This window comes from Urocitellus parryii, chromosome 10 (genome assembly GCF_045843805.1).
Source record: "Urocitellus parryii isolate mUroPar1 chromosome 10, mUroPar1.hap1, whole genome shotgun sequence".
In the NCBI taxonomy this organism is placed as follows: domain Eukaryota; kingdom Metazoa; phylum Chordata; class Mammalia; order Rodentia; family Sciuridae; genus Urocitellus; species Urocitellus parryii.
Window position 1 is genome coordinate 22358275 of NC_135540.1, and position 12593 is coordinate 22370867.

At 39.4% G+C, this 12593-nt stretch overlaps 1 protein-coding gene across 1 annotated transcript in view; it reads left to right on the forward strand.

The window, feature by feature from the left end:
• The window catches only part of Arhgap10 (Rho GTPase activating protein 10), a 302252-nt gene that overhangs the window by 117511 nt on the left and 172148 nt on the right, over window positions 1-12593 (forward strand). Inside the window, exons 8-10 of the mRNA XM_026392727.2 lie at window positions 4867-4996; window positions 8640-8746; window positions 11347-11441. Of these exons, the coding sequence (XP_026248512.1) occupies window positions 4867-4996; window positions 8640-8746; window positions 11347-11441 (332 nt within the window). The remainder of the gene's footprint in view (window positions 1-4866; window positions 4997-8639; window positions 8747-11346; window positions 11442-12593) is intronic.

Here is a 12593-nt window from a genome sequence, read left to right on the forward strand (position 1 = left end):
AAATGAAACTGAATCCCTTTCTCTTGCCATGCATAAAAGTTAACTCAAAATGGATCAAGGAGCTTGATATCAAATCAGAGACTCTGCATCTGATAGAAGAAAAAGTTGGCTCCGATCTACATATTGTGGGGTCAGGCTCCAAATTCCTTAATAGGACACCCATAGCACAAGAGTTAATAACAAGAATCAACAAATGCACCAGAATAATTTGAGAGAGATTAGATATGTCTATAGGATTGAACCATACTCGGTCATGAGAACGTATAAGCAAAACTTGAAGTCCTGCTATCGTTTGAAATATTTCAGAAAATGACCTGGTTAATATCCTTTGTATATAAGACCTTACACCTTTGGCAATTACGTTCATTTTCTGTAGAGAAATGGGCAGACAACAATTTTCTGAAAAATAAAGTACAAAAACTAAAACACACAAACCTTTTTTAAAAAAAGTTTAAATGTATGAATTGTCATCAGTGAACTTCCTAAATCCTTACTCGGTTGTCTAAATACTCCTCACTCGGTTTTATTCTGGATGTTTCTGAGGTGACTCGTGTAGTTCTCTCATGTAGAAGCTATTCTTTCTCTCGAACTTGCCTTCAGTATTGGGAATGTCTGATCTAGGGGTCTTTCCCCTTCCCTCCCTCTCTCTGTCTTGCTGGGGTTGAATCCAGGTCTTGTGCCTGCTAAGCACTGGCTCTACCACTGAGCTACACCCAGTCCTGGGAGGTAGGCTTTAATTTTTTTTCTTCTCTTTAAGAGACAGAGTTTTGCCAAATCTCCCAGGCTGACTGGGAACTCCTGGGCTCAAGTGATCCTCCTGCCTCAGCCTCCTGAGTGGTTGGGGCAGTAGGTACACACCACCGCTGCCCCTGGCTCTTGAGTTTTGCTCTTAGCTAATTCTCTTCCCTTCAGAAATCCCTCATCTTTGAAACTTGTCATTCATTCTGTGCTATCTCTTCCACCTCAATGGTGCTATCATTTACTTATTTCTTGGCTCTTCATCTTTTTCCTTGATGATATCAGCTTTTTGTGTAATAAAGAGAAAATGCTGGTTATATAAAACTACATGTTACTGGAAGAAAATCCTTGTGTGTGTGTGTGTGTGTGTGTGTGTGTGTGGTGTGTGTGTGTGTTTATTGTGACAATGAAATATCCTGAAATTTTAAAACTAAATATTACAATTAACTCTGTTTTAACTTGGGTACTTTTAGTCAGTGTTTTGTTATTCTAGTAAATTAAGTAGCAAAACCTACTGTATGATCAGAAAAAGGCTGAACTTTATTTTTTTAAAAGTAAGAACAATGTATTTTCCCCTTATCTGGTTACACTTTTTTCTATTCAAAGATGGTTAGACTTTTTTGAGGGACTCTGTCTTCATCCATTTTCTGTAATCTTGAGTAATAAATGGAAAGCAAGAAAATAGCAAGATGGCTTTTAGAAAATAGATTTCAGAAGAATGGAAATTGCAACCAAATTAAAGGGTATTTTATAAAAGTAACTGAACTTTTGTGATTCTTATTCCCAGAAGACTATGGGGTAAGGAAGACTAGAATTCTTCTTTGAAAGGAATAACAGAAATTTTAGGATTCATTGAAAATCTCTAAAAGTCTAACAGATACTAAGAATGGCTAAGTAGTGTCTAACAGTATGAGAAAATATTTTCCTTTGTTAGAAAATCAATATTGATCCCCTCCATGGCTTAATTATAACAAAACAATAGTAAAATAGTACTGCCTAAATTAATTTTGTTACTGTGTGCTGGTGATTGCCCTAAGTGACTTAATTTGAACTATGCACGTTTAGTCTTCATAAAAAGCAGATGTTGTAGATTTTTCTTTTATTCTAATTTGAAGGATAAAGAAAAGGAGCCCAAGGAGAAATCCCTTCTCAAACTATCCTGCCCACTGGACAGGGCGAGCACTGGACTTGAGCACACTTGTGCTGGATCCACAGTTTCAGGCTCAGCATTGTGGAAGAAGATGGGTCGGGCCTGGTGTATCCGGGATCAGTAAAGACGGGATTTGAGAAACAACTTTCTGGTTCCGCTGGAGCTTAACAGCCTATGTGTAACACAGGACTCGCATTTATCAGAACTCAGATTTAGGCACTACTAGTACACTCACTTCCACTTCTCACTGATCCTAATCAGAGCCTGTCTGGTTTTCTGTGTAAAGTGTCTTAGGGTCTTTAGACCCGATGGGCTGTTTGCCCAGGATTTGCCACTCCACTGCTGTCCCCTGTCTCCTCCCTATGCATAAAGCACTTGCAGGGATGATGTAGAACTTGAGTATGTGTGTGTGTTTGGGAAGGTTACTTGAGTAGGGCTTTGTCGGGCTGCTCCTGGTGTGGAACTGGTTTCATGAAATCCTCTTCATGTTTTGAATTACACTGTGCCATCTTTTGCCCCATGAATGAAGTCATGGGGCCAGGAAGGGAAGGCTTCATGAAAAATGGCAATCTGTACATGGAACCATTGCCTGTACCCTAAAGTCTTATTTCTGTGTACAACTTGGTGTGTACAGCTCTTCCTTCTCATTTGACCCATCAGTTTTCCAGGTGTGGTGAAATGTGTCTCGATTCCACCTTGGCCCCCAGATGCAACCCCGCTATGGCCAGATGGGCGCTATAATAAAAGGCTTAATTTATAAGGCTTCATTCAAGGCTGGTTTGTTTTAAAATGTTTGCTGAAACATGGAAGGAAAGGACGTTGGCAGTGGTATGGTTGTGACATTGGATGGAGCTAGGCTGCAACCTGCCTCCCAGGTCATTCGGGTTAAAGCACCATAAAGTGTTTCTGGTAGTGCCAGTCACAGTGTGAAGAACTCAAATGTGAACTGTTGTGACATTCATAGCCTAATATAGGCATTTTCATAAGTACCTAGAATTAGAAATCGGGAATTGTTAAGTTCTAGCTATTCTATTGATTTTGTCCAAACCAAAAAAAAGAAAAATGTGATTTTTCACCCCAATTTATAATTTACCTAAATAAACATGGTCTATTAAGTAAAGAGCTAAAATGAAGTTTTCTTCTTTTTGTGAGACACAGGCCCTGAGGAATTAGGGCAGCAAGGTGGAGGCCTGGCATGGTGGCATTTGCAGCAGGGGATTGTGCCAGAGGATGTAGACGTAGCGTGTAGAAGGTGGCCGGAGTGTTTGGGAGCTTGCTTTCCTTCTGCTGATAGGTTAATTGAACAAACTGAGCAGAAAGATTTAGGATACTGACAGTCAGGTCTCTCAGTGTTTGAGAAGAAATTTATAAATATGTAAAGGGATGGACTAGAAAAAATCCTAAATCATTAGAGTAAAATTACATTTATTGGGAGGAAGTCATGGGTTTGGCTCACATAGATGTGGAAGTACTGATCTGTGTTTGTGTAAGTGTATATATGTGTAGGGGTATCGCCCAGGTCTGTCTCCTGGGAAGATTTAGCAACGTTAGCCCCATAGCTGTGGGCCCACTGTGTCCAGATCTTGTTTTCTGAATACTGCCTCTCACTGAAACGAACAAGACTTCTGGAGAAATGACTGATTCTAGGAGAAGGAAAATATAAACTTCTGTCAGAAAAACATAAATTCGTGTCAGAAGATGGTAGCCAGATTGAAGGAGTTTCTACTGGACAAATTTAGGACAATTTGAACATTGACATGAGTGGGTCAGAGAACGAGAATGAATGTGTGTGTATTTGTGCATATGTGTATTTAATATACACATGTGGTTTTCACCCCAATTTATAATTTGCCTAATTGTGCATATGACTATTTAATATACACATGAGAAGAAATGAAGGTTGGAAGGAATCTCAGCAAAACAAGGCGGGAGGAAAGAGCGATCAGAATAAAGGTGGGACAGGGATCCCTGGAGATGAGCCATGGGAAGGAGAGGGAGCGGATGCAACACATGAGTACTTTCATGAAGTACACAAAAGATTTATTTTTGAGGCTTTGTGTTTAAAATCAACCTCTGAAGTTAGGTTTATTTTTTTTTTAAATCTATTAATCAGACTCCCCACCCCTCTAGGAAAAAAGGGACTATTCTACCATTTTTCCACTCTTAAGACCTTTGGTAACTCTTTTCATTGCAGGGAGGGGAGAAATTTCAATAATAATTTTCTATCTCAGCTCCTCCACAGTTTCACATCAGCAGTTTTTCAGTATTAATACAATTATTTTCGAGTCTGGATGAAAGAAATGTCCAGAAACCCGGTGGTGCTGACGCATCACAATTTCCTGGGTAATTTTGTCACTTCACCTTCCATATTCGTTCTCCGCATAGTTGCCTGACAGACATTGGCATGCTGAGTCTCCTGGGTTTCGGAAATGTGATTTGTCCCTTCAGATATCAGAGACATTATTTGTAGGTGAGATTTCCCTCACTTCAGGGAAGAAACGTCATTTTCAAGTGCAATTACCACAACCTGGAAAAATATACTCTTGTGTTTATAAATTTGCAAAAAGGAATTAAGATGTCCAGTTTCCTAGTGCTCAGATTGCTAGGATAATCGTAACGATCTGAGTCATGTTGGTTGTTGCAAAAATCTTACTTCCCAAGTAGAAATTCTATGATCTATTGTTTTTTAAAATCTAAGATTTAATAATAACATGAGAACTAAAAGCAGGAAATTTTATGTTGGACAGTGAAATTATTTATGGTGTTAGAAAGTTTCAGAAGTGCATGTTGTTTGGTTATTGTGGCTTGTGCTTCTCTGTTGGCTGTTTGACCACCGTTTTTTCCCCACTTTGAACAAAGAATTGGGATATTTTGACAAATGCAAAAAAGGAATTCTACAAATTTGATTATGGTTATTCAGAGACTTTAAAATTCATGCAGAAAAACCTCATGAGAAATTTATCTTTTGTCCATTTCAGACACGGAACCGGTTTGAAGGAACAAGGTCCGAAGTTGAAGAACTTATGAACAAAATCAGACAAAATCCCAAGGACCACAAACGAGCAAGTCAATTTACAGAAGAAGGCTACCTGTATGTACAGGAAAAAAGTAAGAGGCCCTCAGACCCTGACTAAATGGTGGGGGTTGATTAAAAATCCAATTGCAGTTGGTCCTCTGTGGATTTCCAACTGCAAATTGAATGTACTTGAAAAAACAAAAACAGACCCTTGCATTTGTACTGAACATGTACATACTTTTTTATATCATTCTTTCCTGAATTACACAGTATAACAACCATTTATTTAGCATTTATGTTGTAAGTGTGTCATACGTATTCTAGGGAGGACTTGCTGTATATCGGAGGATATGCATAGGTTCTATGCAGATAACATGCGATTTGATACAAGGGACTGACTTGAGCATCCCAGGGTTTTGGTATGGATTGGGGGGACATTGGAGATTCTAGAACCAAGACCCCACAGACTGTATTTAAAACTATTTATTATAATTACTGTGGCGTTTGGGGGAAATTATTTCTTTCTTTGCCCCTCTCCTGTCCTGAGGGGCATATTTTGTTTGGGAAAAATACTTCATACATACGTACATACATACATACATACATACCCTCCCCTTCCCCTCAACCTTGCCTCTCCCCATGTTAAGATCCAGATGGGTATCTTTCTCTTTCTTCAAACCATTTCTACCCACACCATCTCAGATACTTTATTCTTACTAAAGTTATAAAGACTGCAGATGGTTATTATAAAAAATATTCCCATGTGGCACCCTCATTTATTTTACAGGGTTTTTAGTCTTGGTGCTTTTTCTAGTTCATTTTATGTTGCTCTAACAAAACACAAGAGGCTGGATAGTTTATAAAGGTTTATTTGATTTAAGATTCTGGTGGCTGAAAAGCTGCATCATAAGATGGTAAAGAAACAGAAAGGCAAATGGCCACATGCAGAAGATTGCCAAGAGCCCAGACTGACCTCACTTTATAACCTACTCCTGTGAGAACTAACCTGGTCCTACATCAATCCCTCCCATGGACGGAGCCTTATGACCTAATCATCCTTAGAGGCCTATCATCTCATTATGGTTGCTTTGGGGACCAAGTTTCCTGCACAGAAATCTTTGGGGGACAAACCATATCCAAACCATAGCAATTGCTGCTGTTGTGAATATGCAGCACCTTTGGTGGTGATGTTTGGAAAATTAAATAAGTCAAATCTCTTTCAAGCTTTAAAAATTTGGTGTCTCTTTAAACAGTTAACCTCTTCAAATTAGATTCTTCTGTGATGGAACCCTGTTGCTAGTTAGTAGAAAGGAAGAGAATATGAAATGTGTCTACATTTACTGTTGTCTTCCCTTCTCATCCTTACCTGTACTTACAGGGATTTATAATTTTCATTTGTTAAGTGTGCCTGATTCACAGGACTTTGACCAGTTTAGTAGTGGGCAGTACTTGGGGAACAGGTTATGTGCCCTCCATGCTTGGAATTGAAGCTAATGGTCTAGGTCATCAGGAGATCATGATGCTTTTTCCATTTGCCCTTGTTTAATCTGAAATGCCACAGTCTTCACTTCTCATCTCAATTCCAGTTTTTAAAATTGAATTTGAAATAACTAAATTAAAATCTAGGATAGAGTCACAAGAATGTTAGAATTCTTATATGTACGATATGCCCGAGTGAAAATCACAGGGAACTTGAGACATTCATAACTTACTAAACTTACTTTGAGAGAAATTGAGCTCAAATTAGACTGGAAGAAAACCAACACAAATGATAGTGGCTAAATTCTAATTTACTGTAGCCCAGGCACTGTGTTTAACTCTGTATATGCTGTGTTCATTTAATTCATAAAACAATGCTATGAGGTGTTACTATCCTCTTTATCAATGAGTAATGGAGGCAGAGGTCACAGTGTTCCCCAGATCACAGGGCTAATAAGTGCTGGATTGAGAGTCTGAGACTGACGTCCAAGTTGCCACTTGGGTGGGCGAGAGCCTCATTGGCCACCATGCTCAGAGCTTGCTGAGTAGGATCTGGTGGGGTAAGGAGGGCATGGTGGCTTAATTAGAGGGAAGACCTTGAGATTGGGTGCAGAGACTCTGATCTGAGATTTGGCCTTGTTGTTTCTTAGGCATTTGCTTGAAGCTTAAGTGTCTGTATATTAAAGAGACAAGAACATAATCATTTCTTCTTTGAGATTTTTTTTTTTAAATTAATTGAACTCTCCATGCAATATCTCCAAAAATACAAACACTGGTTATTACACAAACCCCAGTAGTTCTCAAATTGAGATCTTTGGATCAATAATCATCTGACATGAAATTTTTATTGTGGTCTGGTAAACCCTTTCAACTGCCTCATCCCACCAAGATACCATAAATAGGTTTCTCTAGAGTTGAATGTATTCCTTTTATTTTTTTAATATATTTTTCTTAGTTGTGAGTGGACACGATACCTTTATTTTATGGGGTGCTAAGGATCGAACCCAGTGCCTCACTCCTAGGCGAGAGCTGTCACTGAACCACGACCCCAGCCTGAACACATTCCTTTTAAATGAACCTTTTTCTTTTAAGCCTCCTCAGTTTTTTTTTTTTTTTTAATTTTCAGGTATAGGTTCATTTGTGTAGGAAATTATGGTGTTTGAATGTTTTTTTCTTTTTTTAGAGTTCTTGGTAAATTGTCAGCTTTGTCCTAAGCTTTGATTTATGATAACTGGACTTTTTGTTGTTGCTGCAGCTGGGAATTTAACCCAGAGCCTTGTGCATACTAAGCACATACTCTACCCCGGGCTGCACCCTCCAGCCCTGATGACTAGACTTTTATTGGCATGTGCTATTTCAGATGCTGAGTACCCCTGACAAAGACACAGTGAGGAGGAGCTCTAATGGTGGGAATACTGACTTAAAAGAGTTAAGGGGATTTTGAGAATGTTCTGGTGCATGTATGGTCTGCTTACCCCTGTCGAGTCTTAATTTTCTTTCTTTCTTTTTTTTTAAGAAAGCTAGCAGCAGGTTTATTGTAAAAGCAATACAGACTTCTCCAAAGAGAAGGAGCACTAGAGCTGGGAATCCCTTAAATTCCTTACTCTTCATTTCTATATTTCACTCCCCACCCGCCCTCCTCAAAGCTGGGGATCAGTTCCAGGTCCTAAAACATACTAAGCAAGCTCTGTACCTCTGAGCTCCACCCCAGCCATGCATATTTCACTTCCAAAGCCTCGATTGTGCCATTATCCAAGGGCAGCAGTTGCCAGGGTGCTTGCTGTTAGTGGGTTTAGAGCACTAGATGGATTTCTAGACTGGGTGTTTTCTCCTCAGCACTGTAATTCTACAGTTCTGTCATTTTGAGGAGCAAGAATCGAATCCTAAACCATTCCAGACATCACATGGAACTCTTGTGAGCTCCTAATACCTACAACACTCAAAATAGAGCCTCAAATGAAGAGATTTTTCAGTTGTGAGATAGCTTATTTTTTTCTACCACACTGTTTGAAAAGTATGCTTTTAAATCACTTGTGTTTTTGCAGAAAATGTCTTATAATCTTGTCTCCAAGGACCTCTTTGGGCCCTTTTATTTTCCCTAGTTTTCTCCTTTTATTAGAAATCAGTGTTGTTGATTCGTTTTATTGAACTGTACTGGATGCTATTTATTGTGATTATCTTCTTAGTAATGGGCTTAGAGTTATGCATATCTGCTTATTTATGAAGAAAAACATGGAAGTTATGTTTTTGTTGAAGGGCCTGCTCCGTTTGGTTCCAGCTGGGTCAAACACTACTGCATGTATCGGAAAGCAGCCAAGAAGTTCAACATGATCCCATTCGAGCACAGATCTGGGGGGAAGCTTGTACGTATTTGGATTTACTTTGTTCTATGTGGAAGAGATTCTTTGTGGGGGAGGGTGTCATTTTGATGGTTTTTATTCACTACAGGTAAATGAATTTTATTTTTTTTTAGGATTAAAATCTGTTTTCTATTGTTTCCAAATAGGCCCCCAAAGAGAACAGTTGTGTTTTTGCAATTGCATTCATGGGTCTTTGCAGTCAGAATTAACAAACAAACAGACCCTGTTGATTCCTTTTATGTCACTGGTTTTGTAAAGTAAACACAGTAAGCTGCTGTGACTGAATGGTCCCCTAGTGTTTTCACAGGAGGTCTGATTTGCACACTTATGGTATGTTCAGAGCCTGAACCACTGTAGAGGTTTCTATAAGGAATTTTACTCATTTTCTATAAAGGGTTACGACTGAGCGTTGGCTTTGACTGAGTTTTCTGTTGAAGTGAATTCATACAGAGTTCTCATTTAGGTATTTCTCATTCAGCTAACTACTCCTCCCAAAGAAGTAAACAGTAAAGAAAAGCACAACAGTAAGAACAGAGTAAGCAGACCTCAGGCATTGCTATGTGGGAAAGGCGATCTCTGTGTTGTAAACAGAAGGTACAGCTTAAAACATTAACCTATGCTCTGGAGACAAAGCTCTTCTCCCTCATAGTGAACATGATTGGCCGCACATTTTAAGCAATCAGGATAATTCACGGCTTGCTGGGTGGATGGGTGTGGTTAGGTGAACACAGAATGAACCCAAGCTAACTTCTGTTTAAATATACTTGGCTTCTGTCTGAAAAAAGTGTAAGAAAGATTGTAATAAAAACATATGACATAGTAATGAATTAGACACGGCAGTGCTGGGTCCTGCAGTGGAGACGACACAAGGATGTCACTCTGGGAGGCAGATGGGGTTACGACTGAGCGTTGGCTTTGACTGAGTTTTCTGTTGAAGTGAATTCAAGTCTTAAGGCACTTGTGCTTTGTGGCATCTTTCTGTTTTACCCTCATAATAAGAATAATAAGTATATTTTAGAATTTGATTTAAAATTGTATGTTTGAATGTTTTAAAATATTCTAGATCCTCATTCTATAAAGTGTTCTAGAAGTGTGTACTCAGACTTCTTATGGTTTTTGTTTACTTAGTACCTGCATTGCTTTTGTCTCCCATTTTCTTTTATCTCATGTTCTTAGAAGAGGTGGTTGTCATGGGTTGGATGTGAGGTGAAAGCTCATGTGTGAGACAATGCAAGAAGGTTCAGAGGAGAAATGATTGGGTTATAAGAATCTTAACCCAATCAGTGAATTAATGCCCTGATACGGGTTAACTGAGTGGTAACTGAAGTGATAGGGGGTGGCTGGAGGGGGTGGGACTTGTTTGGAGTATACATTTTGCATCTAGAAAGTAGAAATGCTCTCTTTCTGCTTCCTGGTCACCATGCCAACAGCTTCCCTCTGCCACACACTCCACCGTGATGTTCAGCCTCATCTTGAGCCTCAAGAAACAGAACCAGCTTTTTATGGACTAAGACCTCTGAAATCGTGAGCCCTCAAATAAACTCTTCTTCCTCTACAGTTGTGCTGATCGAGTCCTTGAGTCACAGTAGCAAAAAAGCTGAATTAAACAGTGGTTAGTGAAATATAGTGCATTATAGTAAAGAAAGAAAAAATAAGTAAAGATAAGCTCAGTGACTGCCTCAGGAAACAACTGCGTAGATTGAGTGGTTCAGCTTTCCATGGTCATTATATTTGACGTAGGGCCCTTGATGTACTTTTGGGTTGCTCCATGTGCGGTTGCAATGTTTATAAGTCAAAAAGGATCACTGTTATAGTCAGCTTTTTCACTGCTGTGACCGAAAGACCTGACAAGAACAATTAGAGGAGTAAAAGTGTCTTTGGGGCTCATGGTTTCAGAAGTCTCAGTCCAAGGAAGGATAGCTCCATTCTATGGGGCCTGCGGTGAAGCAGGACATGACGCTGGAAGAGTGTGGTGGATTTCAGCAACTCGGGGCATGGGAGCTGGAAGCAGAGCGCGCACTCCTCTCAATAAAGACGAAGTATATACGCCAAGGCATGCCTCCATTGACCCACCTTGTCCAGCCATCCCTGCCTGCCTATAATTACTGCCCAGTTAATCCCTATCAGGATCAATGTGCTGATTAGGTTAAGGCGCTCTTAACCCAATCATTTCACCTATGAACTTTCTTGTATTGTCTCTCACATGAGCTTTTGGAGGACACCTCACATCTAAACTATGGCAGTCACATATTGACTCAGACATATGGTATGACATGATATGATATGAAGTAAAACAAAGTTGCACACTTTAGAAAAGAGGAGAATAGAGTCCTAGCATCTGGAAATTGATGTTAATTTACCTTTTAAACTTGGCATCGGTCCAGTCTGGTTAAATGTTACTGTAGTCGGCAAGAGCTAGAAAACCTTAAGAACAGGACAATGACAAAAATGATTAACAGTTTAGATTCTAAATTGTGTTTGTTTGAAAGAGATCAGGGTAAAGAGAAGGGACTTAAAATTTTGAACCTTGGCTCCCCCAGGATTGGCGGCTTGGAGTGCAGATGCTTGCTCTGTAGTTTTGAGAATGTAATGCTTATTTGCAGGGCGATGGAGAGGTGTTCTTTTTGAAAGACTGCACCAAAAGGCATACGGACTCCATTGACAGAAGGTTTTGTTTTGACATAGAAGCTGCTGACCGGTAAGTTTGGGGAATGAGTGGATGTGATGAAAAAATTTAAAAGTATGATTAAAAAAACAGAGGTTAATTGCAACTGATTTTCATGTCCTGAAGAGTGCTCTGTTGTTATATTTCTGGGCTGTGTATTCATGGTAAGTCCATTAGTCTCGGTCACTATGTACGGCTGTGGAGTGACTTGGATGAAGTTTCAACTTATCCTAACTTCTCTTGTCACTTAATAATGTCATAGCATTTCACTGTTGATCCGAGTCTAATTCATAGCAGGAAAAGAGAATGAGAGAGAGGAGAGTGTGGCGGAGGGAGCTGGTGATGCAGAACCAAATTCATTTTGGGTTGTGTGAGTTTGTGTCTATACCGTGTGATGGAGGATCTCATGCAAACCCTGCCTTATCTATTCACAGACTGGTTGCTTTTCTTATTGTATTAATTTCAGCTATGGTTAAAACTGTCAGAGGAAGTAAAACAAGAAAATAGTGCGCCTGTCAATATCACTGCTATTCTGGCATTGATTTCTGTGTCTGCCTATATGGCCAAGGAAAATCATGGTCTTCAGAGAACATTTCTGTTTGACTCTCTGACTAGACAGGGATTCCTTGCCAGCCCCAGTTTTGGCAGGAGTGGTTTTTAGATAAGGATGTTTCTTGTTTGTATAATGAAAGTTTATAAAATGAGATTAATTAAAAAAACCTCAACAGTCAAAACCCAAAGAAGAATTAAAAAAAAAAAAGTCTAGTACAGGGAAGGGAGATCTGTGCTTTACTTTCTGGTAAATGAATCAAATGCCAGGCACATAAAAATGTGACCTTAAGCACCATGATATATTTGTCACAACCACAAAAAGAACAAGTAGGCAAATAAGCCTTTTGCCAAGACTGTGAAAGAAAAAGAATGTTGTAGAAAAGAGGTTTAAGTTTTAAGTCAATAGGAACTTGTTAATAACTTCAATGAGCCAGGTGTGGTGGTGTACACCTGTAATCCCAGTGACTTGGGAGGCTGAGGCAGGAGGATTGCACATTTGAGGCTAGCCTCTGCGATTTAAATGAAACACTATCTCAAAACAATAAAAAACGCGAAGGGCTGCGGATGTGGCTATATGGTTAAGTGCCCCTGGATTCAATCCCCAGTACCCAACAAAAACCAAAAACCTCAGAG